At 44.6% G+C, this 22,486-nt stretch overlaps 1 protein-coding gene across 1 annotated transcript in view; it reads left to right on the top strand.

Moving 5' to 3' along the window:
- The first annotated feature begins 535 nt into the window (after positions 1-535).
- LOC126281605 (trypsin alpha-3-like) overlaps positions 536-22,486 on the top strand; it is a 68,064-nt gene continuing 46,113 nt past the window's right edge. The window contains exons 1-3 of the mRNA XM_049980712.1: positions 536-616; positions 2,380-2,465; positions 7,308-7,396. Coding sequence (XP_049836669.1) covers positions 565-616; positions 2,380-2,465; positions 7,308-7,396 — 227 coding nt within the window. The 5' untranslated portion in view covers positions 536-564. The remainder of the gene's footprint in view (positions 617-2,379; positions 2,466-7,307; positions 7,397-22,486) is intronic.

The following is a 22,486-nucleotide window of genomic DNA, read 5'->3' as shown; positions in this document are numbered from 1 at the left end:
TTCTGAAAGAGAGAAGCCAAAAAGAAATGAAATTTGTTGTAGGCTATTTTCATTTTAAGGTAACTTACTTTAGTCATAGACCTGAATAATTATCATCAGCAAATTAATGTTTAAATTTTACCATTGTTCACGCAATGTGTCCCTGTCAGAAACTTCATGCACCGTAGCGTAATCGCTTAGAGCGACCTTAAAGTAAGCTTGCTCCTTTCTTAACACATTACAAAAATAATTGTTTGGTAGTCAGCCGCCGTGAATGTGACACACTCTTTTGTAAAATGGCGTAAGTATTGGACAGCGTCTCAGATTTCCTAATCTGGTGTGAGATTTAACAGACAGGTCCTTCAATTGCTCCTCACGTGTCTTATCCAACACATTGTTTGTACAATTATCTTCTGATCAAACAAAGCGAGAATTGTGTCAAAAGTTCATGGTGCGTTCGGCGTCGTTATCAGCCGGAACAGCTCGTGGAATGTTACGTGAAGTGAATTCTGTGTTTACGAGCTTCAGTAGACCTCTCTATATAAGACAACCTATCACGCCACGAAGGCAGTCCGCTCGGTCAACATGGAGTATAAAGATCTAGTCACATTACTTGTCATCCTTCTTGGGTGCTGCGGTGAGTAAAACTTCCTTCATGTGAAACAATAATAAACATTCGCGCGGTGCAACGTATCTGTTGGTTACACTAGGCAAATAGATCCACACATGTGAAACTGAGTGTAAAGTTTCTGCCAAGACGTGAAACGAAGATCTAAGTAGAGTTTGTAAAGTCTAGGCACTATACTGATACTACATTATACACTGTAAGACAAAGAAACGACTCTCCACGAAAGTGTTACGCAAATTGGTATTCATACAGCAATCGACGAAAAATGCAAAATTGTGAACTTTGATTGCCGATGGACGAATGTGTGACACAGGAGCGCAGTTTCACCGTGCAGCTGGCAAGGCCAGTAAACTAGAGACACATCGAAATCAGCGCATAATGTCTTTGCGAATTTCCTTCAAAGTAGTCAGCTTGACCTTAACTATGCCTCGCAGACAGACGCGTGAACAATATACGTAGGTATCAATATCTGAGAGAGAACATGTAGTTGAGCTCAGAGAAGCCGGTTGGAGTCATCGGTGAATTGCTCGACATTTGAATAGGAGCGATGCCACTACTCCACTATCTTGGCAGGAATTCTTGAATCACGGCCGAACACAGCGTCCAGAAGGAAGCAGTCGACCTAGAGATACGACATACCGTGGGGGCCGAGTAATCATCACAGAGGCACTCACAGCCCTGGATTCATCTTTATCGTCGATCCGACGTGTAAGTGGTGCATCAGTGACCAGAATGAAAATTAATGGGTTGCTCATCAAAACGAGGCTGAGCTCATGGTACCTCTTGTGTCCACTGCTATTGCCTCCATACACCAACAAGCCTGTCTGCATTGTTTTAGGGCTCATTCCACATGATACCATATTGAATGCAGTGGAATTGTTTTCAGTGATGAGTCCCACTTCGAACTGAGCCCCAATAACCAGCGAAGGCTTTTTGGGAGATGCGCGAAACAGCGGTGAGATGCCAACCCGACTGTCGCCCGCCATGTGGCCCAAAAACAGGGAGTGACAGTAGTGAATGCCTGTTCATTTCCTACCAGAAACTTTTGGTTGTCATCCACGCCAATGTTACAGCGCAGCGGTACGTCATCGATTACCTACGTCCCGCTTTTTTGTCTTTCACAGCAAGCTATCCTGGGCTGAAATTTCAGAAACATATTATCCACTCGTACACGGCGAGCGTTCCTACGGCTTGCCAAATCCTAGCTTGGTCAGCAAGTTCGCCGGCTCTGTGCTCAAATGAGACTATTTGGAGTATTACGGGCAGGTCCCTCCAACCAACACTATGTAACGCGCCAGTCGGTCGGAATCTGGTACGATATCCCTCAGGACGACATGCAATGATTATGTCGATCAATGCAAAACCGAATAGCTGTTTACATAAGGGCTATTGACTTCCTCAATTCGTGAAGCTCCTTCTCTTGAATAACTCATCCAATTTTTCTGAAATTTTAGTCACTTGTTTGTCTGTACATGTACATTAGATTCATTGAGTTCTATCCAATTGGGAAAACCTCTTGTGGGGTGCGGTTTCTTTTTTCCTTTTCTTTCCTTTTGTCTTATAGCGCATGATCAAAAATTAATGTTCTCTGTGTTTATTGTCTCCAATACCAGTTTATCACTAAGACTTCATCTAATCACTTAGCATCCACACATTTAAAAATTAATACGTAGTTCTGAGTGCATTTCGTTTTAATGTCAACACATTCTAGTTAAACGCAGAGTGTTTTCTTAGTGACTCAATTAACATGGACAAATGTAATAACTCTCTAGGTTCTCAAACCGTGCACACGCTACCAAGAAAGTTCGCCAAGATCCAGCAGGGGTCCAGAGCATCGCTCGTTAATTTTCCATACCAGGTGAGAATAATTTTGAAACTATTTCACGGCTACGAGTGGAATATTTCCCAAGAGCAAGGGAATATTGATAACCTCCAAAGGTGAAATATACTTCTACTTAACATTCCATTCTCCGTGCATAAAATTTACTAGCATAATTTGTGTAAGAAGTAGCAATAAATAATAAATTTCTTTGATATTAGAGTTACTTAATTTCAAAGTAAATGCGACTTTATAATCAAACCGCAGTAAAGGTTTTACCAATGGTCCGAATTACGGAAACCACAACATTTCATCTATGCGAAAGTTCATCTTTTCACCTTTGGAGCAGTTCCCGATATTCGTGATTGTAATTCGTGAGAACTACGTCATGACAACATTCTAACTGCTAGAGTCATATGCTTGATGGCTAATAGCGTGCCAGACTTAACTACACCGTGCAGGCATCGAAGTGGCGCACCTTCACTGAAGAGTGGTACGGGATGAAATCCTACATTTATACAGAAATCACGAGAAATAATACATAGGTACTACGGTCGCAGAACTGCAAAATCAGTCATGAATATCAGCAGTTAACTAATTTTATACAGTTAATTATTAAACTTGGCGTGACCACTCTACCAAAATGTGAAGAAAGAGAATATCGATGATCCAGTTCGTATCTCATAATTCAGATCAGTATGAAAATTGTGTAAGCTTATCTCCGATATTATCCTGCCGCCCTTTAGGTGGCTCGATATACTTTCCTATTTTTCCAGATTAGACTTCTGCGAACTCTCGTTTTCTGTAAATTCTTATAACTTCCGAAATATTAACATGCTAATGCTGTTTAAATGTTCCAAAATATAACTGGCGCTACCCTACCACTGATCTGATCGGTTTACTGAGTAATTATTGTACGTGGCCGGCAGCAGCGAGGAGGGCCTATTCTCTTATTCGTCCCACCGAAAGCAGCAAGCTGCCATTTGTTTCTGACTTTGGAGAAGGCAGCAACCGTTGTCGAACCTGTGAGGATACCAAGTGGGACGCAATTGGGATTAGACGTGAGGGTAAAGTTCTTCCAGATCATCACTTACATTTTCGAACATGATATAAACTTTCTCTCGCTTACATGCTTAAAGTCAAATATTTATCACATTAACTCATTTCTAAATCAACCTGAGCTTTGACGCCGTTTTATAGATGAGAGTTCGATTATTTAAAGAATCGGGATGGGAGCCTTCACTGGTTAAGAAAGAAAACATAATGTAGGGTGACATGTCGTCATACGCTAAGACCTTGCGCAACAGGAATGGCTCTTTTTAAGCAGGGTGTCCATCTTCTAGGTTCCCTGTAGACAGTTCTGCTGCTTTATGGTTAACAGGTGCGTGACACTGCGTGGGGGCAATGGATCGGCAAAGGGAAACGTACTCCATAGTTCAAGTACGCGAGACAGTGCGTTTCTTGTGAGCAAAGCGTCTAAATTGCACCCCGGTCGCCGTGAAATTTTTGCGTACTCGTGTTGTTGTGTTCTTCAGTCTAAAGACTAGTTTGATGCAGTTCTGCATGGTTCTTCATCATGTGCAAACCTCATCTTCGAATAACTACTGTAATCTGAATCCTTCCCTCGAATACTAAATTGGTGACTCAAACTGTGTTCTATCAAATGATCTCTTCTTTTATCATGTAGCACCACAAACTTTTTCCGCTCCCCACACCCCCCCCCCCCCCGCCCCACAATTCTATTTATTACCTCCTCATTAGTTACGTAATCTACTCACCTAATTTTCAGCATTCTTCTTTACAACCACACTTCAAAATTCTCCATTCTGTTCTTGTCTAAATTGTGTATAGTCCATGTTTCACTTCCATACATGGCCTCATTCCGTGCAAATACTTTCAGAAAAGATTTCCTGACACTAAAATCTATATTCCATGCTAACAGATTTTTCTTCTTCAAAACCGATTTTCTTACCTGTGCCAGTTTACATTTTATATCCCCTCTACTTCGGCCATCATTTTTTTCCTCCCAAAATAGCAAAGATCATCTACTACCTTAAGTGTCTCGTTTCCTAATCTAATTCTCTCAGCATCACCTGACTTAATTCTACACATTCTGTTACGTTTGTTTTGAGTTTGTTGACGTTCATCTTTTATCCTCGAGTCAACACATTATCCATTCCGTTCAACTGTTGTTCTAAGTCTTTTGCGTCTCTGACAGAATTACAGTATTATCGATAGACCTTAGTTTTTTTATTTCTTCTCCTGAGTATTAATTCCTAGTCCTCATTTTCCTTTGGCTTCCTTTACTACTTGCTCAGTCTGCAGATTGAACAACACAGGATAGGCTATCTTCTCTAGCACTTCTTCCCTTTCATGTCCCTCGACTCTCACAACTGCCGCCTGGTTTCTGCACAAGTTTTAAATGACCCTTCGCTACCTATATTTTCCCCCTGCTACTTTCAGGAGTTCAAATAGGGCATTCCAGTCAACATTCTCTAAAGCTTTCTCTTTCAAACGCTTTAAAAATAGCTTTGCTTTTCCCCAACCTATCTTCTCAAGTAAGCCGTACGGTTAGTACAGCCTCACGTGTTCCTGCATGTCTGCGAAGTACAAACTGAATTTTCCCGTGATCAGCTTGTGTTAGTCCTTCCTTACTTATGTGGACCAAATAAAAAGCAGCTAGGGCAAGGATTTAGATGCATACTTCTTTCCTAATCTTGATTTCTCGTGCTGTGCTGCGCTGCTAAATGAGTTGTGTAAAATTTTTCTGGAATGCTGGGAGAGTAAAACCACAGAACGCATTTATTCCTATATGAATTGCACTTGTATAACAAGATTATAGTTCGCTGCTTGAAGAACTTAAGTGGAGCATTTTCAGTGTTTTAGTAAATACTGATAGCTCTAGGAATATTCTCTTGAAGGTAGTTATATTTTGTTCAAAGTATTACTATCGCCTAGCAGTTTGTTGTAGCATAGTGTTAGTGACCGAATTTATATTGTAACACTAGATGCGATCTATTTTCTTCGCTCGTCATTTGTTGGCCACCAATGATGCTAACTACTGTTCGTTCCTGAAACGACAACACTCTTTATTTTCCACTGTTGGACAATACTGCCTGTCATACTATTATCAGCTAGTAGCTCAAAACTGTACGCGACGTTTTGCGTATGACACCAGAATACAGACATATTTTGAGTTCATCACTTTCATACGATACAGACGTGGTCTTCTGTACTCACTCGGTACGGAGAAATCTGTTACGGTTTTATTCTATATTTTTCTATCCCTATCATAAGCGATTGAGAAACAAGGGGCGAGAAAGGAAATGAACTTTTATTTTACACTCACTAGACACGATACATAATGTTTCAATATGTTTCCTGTCACATACGCAAGGTGTACCTAAAATATTTACTTAAAAGTATCAAAAAACTAGAAAAACTCTTTTATTTTGCTACAAAGCTATTAACATCGCCACAGTACAGCTCTTCTAATGTTTATAAAATTGCTGGAAGCTGTCAGCGAAGATTTCTTCTGAAGCTGATCGGAGCACTGATATCGCTCGTCTTTGCATCTTTGACGAAATTCAATATGGTCCTCGGCGCACTGTGGCCATAGTAGTTGCCTTCTCTAGTCCGGGTCGAGTTTACAAGACCGAGCCAAAACCACCACGCGCTGACACATAGTCAGATGTATCTCGGTCAATCAGGTTGTCCCTTTATTTTCTGGACGTCTCTCCTGCAGTGTGATTTTTACGGAAGAGAACTGATTGGTACCAATGTTGAGGTGATGGCTGCCGGATCTTGCGATTCACTGGTAGCCGCTGAGGCGTCCACTCAGTTGTAATTATCATAAGCAGGCGGCTAAGATTGTCGGTAACAGATCACATACATAATAGTCGATACAAACACTGTCATTCTGTTTTAGCACTTTTGGATCCATCAGATTCAAAATATTACTGAAAATCTCCCGATTAATAATAATCATAGCTTCAGGCGGTGTTTACAAGTTCAGTATGGTACAGTTAATGGAATGCAAGAAAAAACAAACACGCTATCGACCTAGTATGTCAGTTTCACCATTCAAAGGAAAGTATTCACGTAATAAAAATTCTTCTGCCTGAAATATCACAACAAATGATGTAGCTGGCCAATTAGTAATCGATACAATTAGTAATCGATTTTTGCGCATGAAAATATAACAACCAACATCCCTTTCGCGGAATCGAAAACTGAGTGAAACAGTGAAAATATAAACCGATCGTCAGTCGTTGGTGCCACGTCAATCATGATGTGCTAATTCCAAAATATCGTCGAACGTAACGGCATCCATTTTACGAATGGAGTTCAGAAAAGAGTTTTTCCCACACAAAATGGGAGTACTGTGCATATTTTTTTGCCAAAATGATGATCCCATTATATGCGATGTAAAACTAATACTCGTTCAAAATAGAAATTGTGAAATAAATAAGGTTAACTTTTTTAAAGAGCTCTTGAAACTTGGTCTTGCCTACCAGTTCAAAAAGATGCTGCCAACACTACACATATCATCATAGCCATTCCCATAGCAAAGGAAAAATTTGTATGGAATTATCAATTTGAGCTTAAGCAACAGAGCTCAATTAAACAGTATAATACATAGCACTGAATTGGTATTAGTCGATGTCTAATAAAGGAATAATTTTTCAGGAATCTTTTCCAACAGCAAACGGGACATCTGAACTTTAAATCTATAAACTGTGGAAAGGCGTTAGTGAGCTGGCCACATTATACAACATTAGAGTGAGGCTCGTCATTCGTGTGTAGTTTCACATTTTCGCTGCAATGTTTTAACTGTTTACGCTCTGCTCTGCGTAAGTACGGTTTACTGCTGTGTTTCAGCTGAGTGTGGAGTATTACGAGGATTTCCACTGCGGTGCTTCCATACTGACTGAGATTTGGGCCGTCACAGCAGGGCACTGCGTCGATGGGTGAGTAGCTTATCACCTGGACCAATACCCAAGTGCTACACACCAAGGATGTTGGAAGAGGGACAAGTATCTTCGCCACATTACGAAATATAAACACAATTGATGAACTCATCAGTGACTTGCCTGTAAGTCATTTTTCTTTTGTACGCTCATGCTCATAAATGAAGGATAATGCTGATACATTGTGAAACAAAGCTCTGGTGAGCGGTTTGCTGGTTTAAATCACCTCGGGGTATGATCATGCGGTGGATTTGACCTGCGGTCGGCGCACGGTGGCGCTGACAACAGTCCATATACGTAGAGGTGTGTTGGTGCATGTCAGAGTACGGTGCAAAGAGTAAAATGTTCAAATGTGTGTGACATCTTATGGGACTTAACAGCTAAGGTCATCAGTCCCTAAGCTTCCACACTACTTAAGCTAAATTATCCTAAGGACAAACACACACACACACACAAACACACTCATGCCCGAAGGAGGACTCCAACCTTCGCCGGGACCAGCCGCAGAGGCCATCACTGCGGCGTCTCGGAACGCTCGGTTAATGCCGACAGCGAGTAAGTGAGCAGACTTTTTCAGACGTATTAATGGTGTGCTGAAAATGGCTCAAAAAACACATATTGATGACGTTATGAAGGATAGAATACTAGTGCGACTGGAGGCTGGTTAAACACAACAGATCGTTGCACGGGCCCTCCGTGTGGCTAAAAGTGTGATCACAAGAATATGGCAACGACTCCAGCAGACAGGAAACGTACAGTACGGGACGTCCACAATGTGCAACACCACAAGAAGAGCGATATCTCCCCATCAGTGCCCGCAGATGGCCACGGCGTACTGCAGGTAACCTTGTTCGGCACCTTACGCAGCCACTGGAACAGTTGTCTCCAGACACACAGTCAACAGATGACTGAAGAGACATGGCTTATTCGCCCGGCGGCCGGCAAGGTGCATGCCACTAACACCTGGTCACAGGAAAGCCGATAATGCCTGGTGTCAAGAACACAGTACATATTCATTGGAACAGTTGTCCCATGCTATGTTCACGGATGAATCCAGGTATAGTCTGAACAGTGATTATCTCCGGATTTTCATCTGGCGTCAACCAGGAACCAGATACCAACCTCCTAAGGTCTTTGAAAGGACCTGTATGGAGGTCGTGGTTTGATGGCGTGGGGTAGGATTATGATTGGTGCACGTACACCCCTGCATGTCTTTGACAGAGGAACTGTAACAGGTCAGGTGTGTCGGGACGTCAATTTGCACCAATATGTCCGCCTTTTCATGGGTGCAGTGGGTCACACCTTGCTCCTGATGGATGATAACGTACAGCTCACCGAGCTGCCATCGTGGAGGAGTATCTTGAAACAAAGGATATCGAATGGAGTAGCCTACTTGTTCTCCAGACGTAAACCCCATCGAGCACGTCTGGGATGCTCGCGTTCGACGTATCGCTGCACGTCTTCAAACCTCTAGGACACTTCAGGAGCTCTGATAGACACTGGTGCAACAATGGGAGGTTATACTTCAGCATCTGCTCAACCACCTCATCCAGAGTATTCCCACCCGTTGTGCGTCCTGTGTATCTGTGCATGGTGATCATATCCCATATTGAGGTCGGAGAAGATGCGCAGAAAACAGTGGCGTTTTGTAGCACATGTGTTACGGGACGGTCTTCTCAACTTATCACCAATACCGTGGACTTACACATCTGTGTCGTGTGTGTTCCCTATGTGCCTATGCTAGTAGCGCAAGTTTTGTGTAGTGCTACGTTGTTTGGCACCACATTAATGATCGTTAATTTATGAGCATAAGTGTACAACAACCACAACAAAGTGTCCAAAATTTGTTTTATTCTGCAACTACACTGCTGGAAAAAAATTAGTATACCTGAAAAGATGCCGTCGATTTTAATCCGATGACTGTGTATGCCACCAGGGGATAGTAGATGTACTGATAATGTTTTAAATGTTGTCCGCCAACAGATAACATAGTGGCATAGCTACCAGAGCACTACCTATGTTTACTCTTTAATACGGAATTATCACAGCAAAAATGGTCAATACGGTGCAAACGTGCGAAGGAAGCAGGGAACCATGCCAGAGAGACTGACACCAGCTTCCTACAGCCAAGTCACTAAGTTTGAAAGGAGTCTAATTGTGGCCCCCCGAGTGGCTGGATGATCCTTTCGGAAAATTATCGATTAAGTTTGACGCGCTGTGTCAACTGTGCAATGATGCTGGTATCAGTGGTCACATGAACATTCTCACACCCGTAAACGTTGTTCTGGACAGTTGCGCAGCACAGACACCCTCTGGGATGGTCGTATTTTGAGGGTGGCAGTGGAATATCGCGTAGCTATCACAGTACAGGTAAGAGGTATTGTGAACACAGACATGTCAATGCGAACTGCTGCGAACCAGTTATTAGCAGAGAGACTACAGGCTTGCGCACCTCTAGCTATAGCAGCATCAGCGTGCACTGGTGCAGAGGATCATGTGGAGGATGGAATGTTGCGCCGTAGTCTTCAGCGATGAAAGCAAATTCTGCATGCACTCATGTGATTGCGCGAACGACGTAGACCTGGTGGGCGTTGTCACGTAATGCATCCGTCCAAAACGCACTGCCCCCATCTCGGACCTCAAGGTCTGTAGTGCAATAACCTACACTTCTCGTTCACGTTTTGTGTTTCGGAAATGGATGCTAACAAACGCTAAGGACCTGCAGAATAATCTTAGACCCATACTTTCAACAAGATGGTGATTTATTTTTCTAACAGGATAATGCTCCACAACACAATGCCCGTATTACTCAACGTGCTCTGCAAAACGTACAGTAACTTCGATGGCCACCACGATCTCCTCTCTTACATCCCATCGAGCCTGTGTGGGATATGTTGGGACGAGAAGTGACTCGTACGACTCGTCAACTAACAACTCTTACAGAACTACGGGAACAGGTCGAGCAGGCGTTCCATAACGTATCCCGTGACAGTATTCGCTGTCTGTACGACTGGGTGCCAATCAGCACCGGCACACCTGCCCGTGGAGTCTACACCACATACTAATTTCGGTATATCAGCATGGATGGCTACCTGGTACCGCAGAAGCGCTTGTGCTACTGATCTTAAATATAAATATTTCATATACTCCAAATGCACTGTTGCAACAGTAACTCTTGAGTGAACTGGAAAACTTCAAAAGGAGTACTCACTAATGTATATCTTGCCTAACTGTCATTAGCTGACAGATATTGAACTTTCGGTCAAACCTACACTACGGGTATTTATTGAACAAATATATTATACTAGACCTGACACGTGATTACATTTTCACACAGTTTGGGTGCATATATCCTGAGAAATCAGTACCCAGAACAACCACCTCTAGCTGTAATAACGGCCTTGATACGCCTGGGTATTGAGTCAGAGCTTGGATGGTGTGTACAGATACAGCTGCCCATGCAGCTTCAACAGGATACCACAGTTCATCAAGAGTAGTGTCTGGAGTATTGTGACGAACCAGTTGTTAGGCCACCATTCACCAGACGTTTTCCGTTGGTGAAAGATCTGGAGATTGTGAGGGCCAGGGCATGAGTCGAACATTTTCTGAATGCAGAAAGGCCCATACAGGACCTGCAACATGCGCTCGTGCATTATCCTGCTGAAATGTAGGGTTTCGAAGAGAACGGGTTAAGTGTAGAGCCACAGGTCGTAACACATCTGAAATGTAACGCTCACTGTTAAAAGTGCCGTCAATGCGAACACGAAGGGATCGAGACATGTAACCGATGGCACCCCATACCATCCCGTCGGGTGATACGCCCCTATGGCGATGACGAATACACGATTCCAAGGTGCGTTCACCGCGATGTCGCCAAACACGGACGTGACCATCATGATGTTGTAAACAGAACCTGGATTCATCGGAAAAAATAACGTTTTGCCATTTGTGCGTCCAGCTTTGTCGTTGAGTACACCATCGCATGCGCTCCTGTCTGTGATGCAGCGTCAAGGGTAACCACAGCCATGGTCTCCGAGCTGATAGTCCAAGCTACTGCAAACGTTGCCGAACTGTTCGTGCAGATGGTTGTTGTCTTGAAAACGCCCCAACTGTTCACTCAGGGATGGAGACGTGGCTGCACGATCCGTTACAGCCATGCAGATAAGATACCTGTGATCTCGACTGCTAGCGATACAAGGCCGTTTGGATCCAGCAATGCGTTCCACATTACTCTCTTGAACCCACCGATTCCATATTCTGCTGACAGTCATTGGATTTCGAGCAACACAAGCAGCATTGTCGCGATACGATAAACCGCAATCGCGATAGGCTACAACCCGGCGTTTATCAAAGTCGGAAACGTGATGGTACGCATTTCTCGTCCTTACACTGGCATCACAACTACCCCCCCCCCCCCCCCCAGGGGGTCGACAACTCTTTTGTGGATACGTGCATAGTGAGCACGGGACCCCGAGCTAATGTGGCCTTCCTTCCTTTCCGGGCTGCTTACCTTCCCTTTCAGCATCCTTCCCCATCCCCCATCATGGCCCCCCCCACTCACCTCTGCCTCTTTCCTTTCCTTTCTGCCCCTCTGGGACCCCGAGCTAATGTGGCCTTCCTTCCTTTCCGGGCTGCATACCTTCCCTTTCAGCATCCTTCCCCATCCCCCATCATGCCCCCCCCCCCACTCACCTCTGCCTCTTTCCTTTCCTTTCTGCCCCTCTGGGGGTATGTTTTGTGCCTAAGTCCGGAGACGGACGATCGAAACTGTAACAAATTCTTTGCTTCCTCCACTTGCAAGTCTTCGTCCTTCCTTTGTCCTTCTCTTTTCCTTACCTCTTCTCTTTGCCCTTTTCTCCGCTGCAGCGTTTGAGACCTCTCTTCCTTCCTTTCACTTTGATTTTTACCTTTCTCTTTTTTCCCCCCTGTGCATGTCTGAAGGCCGACCCACGCATTTCCATCCGTAGCTGGTGACAGGGTAATTCCCCGCCCCGGGTAGACAGGTAGGACACGTATGTACCCCCTGGTAACGGCCAGGCTCAGGGAGGGGTGATTACCCGAGCTGACTCCTTCCAAAAGTGCCAATTGGTCCCTCCATCCGTTTCTCGGGAGGTGTGAACTGAGGTGTGAACAATCGCCTAAGGTGGGAGTGACCTCAGAGAGGCCCCCACAAGGAAGGAGCGCGCCATCGGAGACGCCGGTAATCATGGGGGATACTATCGAAATGGTTTCCTCTTCTTCTACTATGTCTGCTCACAAGCGTAAGTTCAATAAGTCTCAGCCACACACAGTCCTTCCATCGTTGCCAGTTCCTTGTTGTTTCTTGGTCTGATGAAGGTCACGATTTCTCCACAGTCAACCCTTTCATTATTCAGAAAGGTGTCGACGAAATTGCTGGTCCTGTAAAGTCTTGTTCCAGATTACGAAATGGCACCTTGTTGTTAGAAACAGTCAATGCCCTCCAGGCACAAAAATTGCTATGTTCTTCACTGCTACAAATCTTCCCTGTCCGGGTGAAACCGCACCATACTTTAAATTCATCACGTGGGGTCGTTTATACATGCTCCCTCGACGGATTGTCCGACGAGGAAATTCAACACTACTTGTCTCACCAGGGCGTAACGGCTGTTGATAGAGTCATGAATAGGGTTGACACGAACATCATTCCCACCCGTACTGTCTTCTTGACATTTGACAAAGTTCAACTCCCATCGGAAATCAAAGCAGGCTATGAGATAATTTACGTTCGCCCTTACATCTCAAACCCTACGCGTTGCTATCGGTGTCAGCGGTTCAATCACAGCAGCCTGTCCTGTTCCAATCCGGCCAAATGTGTTACGTGTGGCAAGGATGCCCATGAGGGTGCTTGTCCACCTCCATCCCCTCGTTGCATCAACTGTATGGGTGACCACGCTGCTTTCTCTCGAGATTGCCCCATTTTTAAGGACGAAAAGGTCATTCAGGAAATCAGAGTGAAGGAAAAGGTGTCGACCTTTGCTGCTCGAAAACTATTCGCCAATCGACAGCCCACCGTGACTCAGAAAGGAAAATACAGCACTGTCCTTGCCTCTCTTCGGCCAACGAAGGAGGCGGCCACGCAGACTTGTGACCTCATCTTTAGTGCCACGGTCGTCAGATCGGCCAGCGCAAAGATCGCCTGTTCAACAACCCCACTTTCGCCTGCCCACTCTATGGCTCACCCTCATCGAGTTGTGCTAAATCTCGTGCCCAAAATTCAGACACCAAGACTTCGAAAAAAGAGCCTACTCGTGAAGATTTTTTACGTACCCCAACTTCACAACCATCGGTTCCTCCTTCATCTAAACATCATGTTTCCAAGAAGGCTAATAAGAAACCCAGTTCATCTCCTCCTCCGCCAAGGCGTGTCTCATCTACAGCACCACCTGGCGATGATCGCCCTCGGCCGTCTTCTGTGTCGCCGAGGCGCACTGCTGGTAGACGATCAACCGGCCGATCGCTGGTGGCAGGGGCTGCTCCTGAACAACCTATGAATCAGGATCTTCAGCCTTCGGCTGAATGCCATTACATGCTGTTGGTCGCAAGCTCTGAACAGTCGTTGAGTTGACAGCAACCTTGGTCACATTCCTCCATTTTCTGTTCACCCTATGTCCAGTGTCCACTGGAATATCCGCGGCATTCGAGCAAATCTGGATGAATTGTCGATCCTCTTAAGATCCTACTCGCCGGTCAACTTGTGTCTTCAGGAAACAAAGCTGCGTCCCCACGACCGCCTTGTTTTGCCCCATTTTTAGTCAGTCCGATTTGATCTCCCCTCTGTAGAAGGCCCTCCAGCACATGGAGGACTCATGATACTTCTCCATGATACTCTCCATTATCACCCAATCCCCTTACACTCCCTTCCAAGCTGTCACTGTCCGTCTTTCCCTTTCTGGATATACCTTTTCTCTTTGTACTGTATATATTCCATCGTTCACACCAATGGCACGGGCTGATCTCCTTCATCTTCTTGGTCAGCTTTCACCGCGCTATTTGCTGGTTGGGGACTTCATTGCCTACCACCCACTTTGGGGATCTCCACATCCTCGTCCGGGTGGCTCACTATTGATAGACGTCTTCCACCAAGCGGATCTAGTTTGCCTCAACATAGGGGGCCCTACATTTTTGTCTGCCTCCACGACAAATTTCTCTCATTTTGACCTTGTGGTCGGTACTGTTCCTCTAGCTCGGCACTTCGAATGGTTCGCCCTTGATACACACTCGAGTGACCACTTTCCATGTGTCCTTAGACTGCAGCCTCAACTGACATACATGCGCCCGCGACGCTGGAAGTTTGCCCAAGCCGATTGGACACTTTTTTCGTCTCTAGCGACATTCGAAGATCGTCACTTTCCTAGAGTCGACGATGAGGTCACACATATTGCAGACGTTATTCTTACAGCTGCGGAACGTTCAATACCACGCACCTCCGAATTGCACCTGCGCCCCCCCCCACCCCCCCACCCCCCCCACCACCCCGTTCCATGGTGGACCGAGGCACGCCGTGACGCAAAGCGTGAGCGACGACGTACTCTTCGAGTTTTCCGTTTTCCGCCACCATCCGACTTTGGCCAACTGTATCCGCTATGAGCAGTTCCGTACGCGATGCCATCGCGTCATCCGCGATAGCAAGAAGGCAAACTGGAATTTCTTTACTAGCTCATTTAACACCTTCACTCCCTCCTCGGAAGTTTGGATTTGGATTCGACGGTTATCAGGCGCGCCTAGTTTCTCCCCGGTCTCTGGGCTCACTGTCGCGCATGATACATTAGTGGACCCCGTCGCAATTTCTAACTCATTGGGTCAACACTTTGCTGAGATTTCGAGCTCTTCAAATTACCCGCCAGCGTTTCTCCCGAAGAAACGTACAGCGGAAGTGCAACCTTTTGCTTTTTCCTCTCAAAATCGCGAAAGCCCAGGACCGTATTGCATCTACATCCAAATGTTGCTGCATTTATCAACCCACAGTCTGCGTTACCTCCTTCGCCTTTATAATCGAATTTGGACCGACAGTACTTTTCCCAGACGATGGCGGGAAGCTATCCCCATTTCTCTCACGAGTAGTGTATGTAAGGTTTTGTAGCGTATGGTGAAGTGCCGTGTAGCTCGGTGGCTGGAGTCCCGCAGTCTTTAAACACCTGCGGTTTCCGAAAGCATCGTTCTGCAGTTGACCATCTTGTTGCCCTCTCCACTTATATCATGAACAATGTTCTCCGGAAACACCAAACAGTAGCAACATTTTTTGTTCTGGAGAGAGCATACGATACCTGTTGGAGGACAGGTATCCTCCGCACACTATTCTCTTGGGGCTTTCGAGCTCGGCTGCCCCTTTTTCCTCACGAATTTATGGCAGAGCGCACATTTAGGGTGCGGGTGAACACTACTTTCTCTCGTACTTTCTCCCAAGAAAATCTGGTACCTTAGGGCTCCGTGCTACGTGTTGTACTGTTTGCCATTGCCATATATCCAATTAGGGACTGTCTCCCTCCCGATGTCTCAGTTTCTCTCTTTGTGGACGATTTTGCGATCTACTACAGCTCCCAACGGACCAGAGTTCTTCAACGACATCTTCAAGGATGTCTCGATCGCCTCCACTCTTGGAGCATCGAAACCAGCTTCCGTTGTTCTCCCAGTAAGGCCGTTTGTGTTAATTTTTGGCGACGTAAGGAGTTTCTTCCACCCTCCTTACATCTAGGACTTGTCAACCTTCCGTTTTCGGACATCGCAAAATTCTTGGGTCATATGTTTGACAGAAAACTGTGCTGGTCTTCCCACGTTTCCTATCTTTCGGCTCGCTGTCTGCGATCCCTCAACACCCTCCGCGTCCTGAATGGTACCTCCTGGGGAGCGGACCGAGTGGTCCTTCTCCGCCTCTATCGCGCCTTAGTGCGCTCGAACTTGGACTATGGAAGCATAGTTTACTCCTCTGCTTTGCGTCTATTCTCCGGCGCCTCGACTCTATTCACCACCGTGGGTTACGTTTAGTATCTGGAGCTTTTTACACCAGCCCTGTGGAAAGCCTTTATGCTGAGACTGCTGAACCTCCGCTGTCCAATCGGCGAGCTGTCCTTCTGAGTCGTTATGTTAGCCATGTGTCTTCCATGCCTGCTAATACGGCCCATGTCATTTTTTTTCGACGCCTCCTTGGATGTAGGGTATGCAAGCCGCCCTTCCTCCCTACTACCACCGGGAGTCCGCTTCCGTCAACTGCTCCATTCTCTTTCCTCTCGCTTTCCTAAAACGTTCTTCACAACTTGGGGTACAGCACCGCCTTGGCTCCGTCCCCGGACCTGCCTTCTCCGTGACCTTTCTCAATTTCCCGAGGATGGTAGCCCTTCACTTGTTTATCGTCGGGCATTTGCTGCTCTATGTGCACAAACGAAGGAAGCAACATTTATTTACCCTGCTTGCTCGAAAACATCGTTAGGTGTAGGTAGTGCCTATATTATTGGCGACACCCCAGATTGATTTCGGCCTCCCGACCAGTGTTCGGTTTATACTGCGGAGCTTTACGCTGTCCTCCAGGCTGTCCACAACATCAGCCGCCATCAGTGGATACAGTATGTTATCTGTTCAGATTCTCTCAGCTCTCTCGTCAGTCTCCAAGCTCTCTACCCTGTCTACCCTCTGGTCCACCGGATTCAGGACTGCCTGCGCTTGCTCCATTTGAGGAGCGTCTAGGCGGCGTTCCTCTGGCTCCCAGGAAACGTTGGTGTTTGCGGAAATGAGGCGGCCGATATAGCGGCCAAGGCTGCAGTCTCTCTTCTTCAGCCAGTTATTCAATCGATTCAGTTCGCCGATCTACGGAGCGTTTTATGTCGTGGTGTTGTTCTTTTATGGCACGCACATTGGTCGACACTTCCCCATAATAAATTGCGGGACGTGAAAGCTGTTCCCTGTACTTGGACCTCTTCCTCCCGAACGCGTCGTCGGGAGGTGGTACTTTTAACTAAACTCCGGATAGGGCACTGTCTTTTTAGCCATCGACATCTATCAAGCGGCGATCCTCCCCCACTCTGTCCCCACTGCTCTCAGCTGTGGACGGTAGGTCACTTTTTACTTGAGTGCCCCTATTTTACTCCGTTACGCACCCGTCTACAGCTGTCGCCTGATATATCGTCCATTTTAGCAGATGACACGCGCTCGGCCGATCGCGTTCTCGAGTTTATTAGTGCCAGTGAGATGACGTCAGTCATTTGAAGCTCTCTTTGGGGACAACTAACCCCTTTCTGTAGTGGCTTTTTAAGCTTTCCTTCTGCTTTTAGTTTCTCCAATTTTTTGAGTTTCGTTCCCATTGCTGCTGGTTTCCATTTTCGTTTTTTACTGTTTCCTAAGTCACAGACCGGGCGCTAATGACCATAGCAGTTTTGCGCCCCAAAACCAAAAGAACAATAACAAATCTTAACAACGTTTCACCAGGCAACCCCGATCAACTGCTGTTTGTGTATGAGAAATCGGTTGGAAACGTTCCTCATGTCAGCACGTTGTAGGTGTCGCCACCGGCGCCAAACTCGTGTGAATGCTCTAAAAAGCTAATCATTTGCATATCACAGCATCTTATTCCTGTCCGTTAAATTTCGCGTCAGCAGCAGGTCATCTTCGTGGTGTAGCAATTTTAATGGCCAGTAGTGTAGTTACACAGGAGTATAAAAACTAATTCGAGCTTGGAGTGATTCTGTTACAAGGAAACAAAAGCGGTAGGGTTCATATGGAAGCATGTAAACAGTGGTTTCCCCCTCGCTATATTTGCGAGTGGAACAGGAAAGAAAAGTCTAGCTGGGGCGCAAGGTACTTTTCGCCACAGACCACACTCTAGCTGGTGGAGTGTATATATAAATGCAGACGTAAATGTAGATGAAACTTGCAGTAACGTATAGCAAGTAATTTCGCTAACGAAATTTCATCCGTTAACTTTTAAGGAATCTGGGTGCTCTGTTCCATATAAGATTAACGATGGCGATCATGATAATAATGATTATAATGAAGATATCGATGATGATGTGACTATGATGACAATGATGATGCTGATGCTGGTGGTGATGATGATGATGATGACAATAATGATGATGATGATGATTATTATTATTATTATTATTATTATTATTATTATTATTAGCATATTGTTATAATGATATCTTTATGTGTCTATTGACAGCAATTCTTTGAGTCTGGAAACTGCGTGGAGATAAGTCTTCAAGTCATGGTAACAAGGCAGACCGAATAACTGTTCGCTGTCTTTATCAGGCTAGTCATAAGGCGTATTTGAAAACATGTTTCCAGTTCTGCTAGGAGTTATCTCGTGTGTTCGTCTTTAAAATTTTCCATCACGCTCTCAGGCTATATTGCTACTATGGCCTGTGTGGATAATATTGCTCCCAACTGTTTAGCGAGATAAGCGGGACGCTAGAATTGGTGTTTAAGAGAATCTCTTAACACAGATACTAGCCACGAATCCTACCCATAACATTCGTGTGCACTCAGCAAAAAGGAGTATTGTTTAGCCTGAAGGCATGAATCCACCTTAGTTCTCCACACTACCAGAGAAGTTCAGTTATTTTTTCAGGGCTCCATAACTATTTTAAAGTGTTAGAATTATAATCATGATTACATCTTAGCAGCAATTATTTTCTTCCCTCTTTTAGTTTGCGGCTTTGCAAAAGTAGCACATTTCACACATATGTTATCAACATAAGCTCCATGAAATGAAATTGCCTTGCGAAAAAAAATCCTTTTTTTTTCAATTATGTTTAAAGGAGTCCTTATTTCTTTTGGTATAATGTTTTCTAGTTGGCACTCTTCTCGCACCTGTTGTCTGCAGGAGATTGTTCAACCTCCTCCACCCGTTTTGGGCTTTTTCTTGATTCTACACCAATGTTAGTTTCTAATGCCAGTATTAGAGCTTGTTTGTTCTTCGGTAAGTAATGAAAAATTTAGCCCTGGCACTTTCAGGTTTCCACTGCATAATTTAGCATAGTGGTGAAGACTGTATAGTTAAATTTGATAGGAACATGACGCCCCAGAATTGGATTTGAGTAGTTTCCGGAATAGAGAGAGGAAGCACTAGGGTGACTCATTCAAAAAGACACTTTTATTTTTTCCCTCACATTTTACCAAAATAAACATTAAGCTCTATTCCTATAGCCTTCGACATCGTACGGGCTAAAACGCTCACCTCCACACAATATAGTTTTAAGACCCAGCACCAATTTATGTACACCAAGTTTTAAACGAGTCTATTTTTTTTTTTTTTTTTTTTTTTTGTACGGAAGTTTGTATCGTATCTTAAAAAACGGGTACACCAAAGAGTAACACTTCTTTTTACAACGAATTTAATACCACATTTCAGAAATTAAAAGAATTCGAAGTCTGCTACCATATTCTGAACGACGTCATTTTATATCTGAGCACGAAACCACATCGCACACAGATAGGAATACACTGAAGTTTGTGCTGAGTAACACTGACATTGGGAGTACGTCATGGTTTCTATATACTTAAAACACTGTTGCCTGCCCTGGACAGTGAAAATCTGTGAAACCCTCCCAGGACGGCTTGAAGCAAGCAAACAATATTACTTACAAGAGGTGGATAATATTTGCCTACTAGCTCCAAATCTCCCCCGTTACACATATCCACCGATAATCTAGTGATTCCCAAATCGGTATTCTGTTCTCCAAGGTGGATTATCTAAAAAATCTGTCAAAGGCAGGCTACAGCACCGAATTGGAGAAATTATTCATTCAAAGACAATGAACTTCCGAACGTCGGGGGAAGTTCCATCGGCTTCGGCCGAATTGTGAAAGAAACTTGGGGAACTGTGAAAGAAAGGAAATAATCGAAAGAAACGACAAAAGAGGAGAAAGTTCCATCCTTTCTTCGAGCATCACCATATCAGAAGCATTTCTCATTTTTATATCGTAACGCCAATTCCCAATGAATACGCAAACTGTATGCCTCTGTACTACGCTTCTTGCAACTGACTGCAAGATTCCAAATGTTCTAACTGCTCTCTCCTTAAGGCGAAATAGGAATATGTTTCAAAATAATATTCTAGAGATTATTTTCTGTCTTGTGTTACGATAGTAGCTTCAGGAACTGCAGAGACATTCCACGTTTAACTAGAATAAACACTGAATTACAGTTGCTGTTGTTTCCGAGGCGCTGTCGCCTCTAACCTATCTGTGCAGTTGACTGAGGCGTGGTGCAGTATCTGGCCTTCAAAGATAACTATGACTGACCGAGAAAGTCATCGATTGTACACACTTTAAACAATTAGCCAAACATGTAAGAAGTGTTCACTTTCCTATATTCGAGAGGTATCGTTCAAGATGCGTATTGAAACAGCACCATTTCTCCTGTTCTGACCAAGGACTGCAGGAGATTAGTTTTTGTTGCAGGGTAAATACCATAATCGGAGAGATTCTCACAGATATTCTCAAATGGAAACCGTCATTGCCCCACTAACGGCTCGACATGTATCTGAAAGGAAATGAGGCTCTGCAATTGGAGAGGCGAAAACAGCCTCGTCTGTCGTTCCGTGAAGAAAATTAAACACATGGATAAGAAATTTCTCTTATTACGCAAAATGTACAGTTCTTTAACACATCCGACAACTGTAAAAGCAGCTCATAAGATATTATCTACCAGAACCGCCCCCCCCCCCCAACCCCTTTCCTTTTCAAAGGAATGGAAATATTGAACTAGCGTATACAGGGTGTTTGGAAATTTTCGTAACAAACGTCTAGCAGTTTTAGAGGGAACTGAGTACATAATCTTCAGAATAGCATCCCATGTCTGGAGAGGTACATAACGAAATATTCACATATCACTTAATCACATTTGTTTGTATTATCACTTAAATATTACGTGTTTACTTTACTCCAAAACAAAAAATAGCCCAGAACACTGAATGTACATTACTGACACATTATGACAGCAGATCGTTTTGGCAATCACCAACGTTGTACTGGTACACACCCTCCATCCTCCGTGGTATGTCTTCAGTTTCTAGGGCAGCGGCCAGGAGATTTTCCTCTGTCTCCACAGGAGTCCCGTAAATTAAACTTTAGACACTACCATACAAGAAGTAACCCATCGGAGCTAAGTCCGGCGACCGCGTCTGCCACATGTTGGACCACCTCGGCCTACGCATCTTTCGCCATAACTTCTCATGAGGTGACTCAGATACGCATGGTAGAAGTTACGTGCTGCACCATTATGTTGAAACTAAATTTTGTGACTGATATTCAGTTGTCACAGCTTCCAAGAACGGGTCCAATGCGTTTTGTAGGAAAATCGAGTATGCAGGGCCAGTTAGCTTGAGTGGAAAGTGGTATGGCACAATCACATGACCGTCCAGAATACCTGTCCACACGTTAATACCAAATCGGTGCTGGAATACACGAACATCATTGGCATTAGGGTTTTCTTCTGCCCAGACGTGGCTGTTTCGCGAATTCAGAACACAGTCCCTAGTGAACTTTTCTTTCCCTAAGTCGATGTAGACGCGTTATATGTCTGAACTGAAATGGTAACACAGCGGCAACGGCACCTTTCCTGACACTGGTTCCTGTTCTAAATATGACGTACTCCGCAACCCATTTTATAGTGTGTTATGGAGGACACTTTTTGTACCACTAACAAAGCCCGCCAACCCTGTTCCACTCGAGAATAGCGCATTGGAAGAACGATCGTCGGTAAGCCTCTGTACTGATTCTATTTTCTCGAATTTTCCTCCTCTTGGTCTTTACGTGGGGCATATTTGGTCGGAAGTAATATGTTGCCCGACTCTTCCCGGAAAGCGCTCTCTAGAAATATTAGTAGTAAATCTCTCCGTGACGCACAACGCCTCTCTTGGAACTCCAGCCAATGGAGCAAACATATTTTTTTTCTTATGATTCGTTGAAGTGGGTGACAAGGAAGAAAATCTAAAAGAAGAAAGAAACAGTGATGTTGCTGCACCGTAAGCGAAACATGTCAGGGTAAAGAGAAAAAAATTGTGTTTGCAAAAGGCGGAAGCTGTATACTGAAAATTAAATTTTTGTTCCCCTTCGAAGTTCTTGGGTAGGCAAC

Source organism: Schistocerca gregaria, chromosome 7, assembly GCF_023897955.1.
Source record: "Schistocerca gregaria isolate iqSchGreg1 chromosome 7, iqSchGreg1.2, whole genome shotgun sequence".
Lineage (NCBI taxonomy): Eukaryota > Metazoa > Arthropoda > Insecta > Orthoptera > Acrididae > Schistocerca > Schistocerca gregaria.
This window is presented reverse-complemented; position numbering and strand designations above follow the sequence as displayed.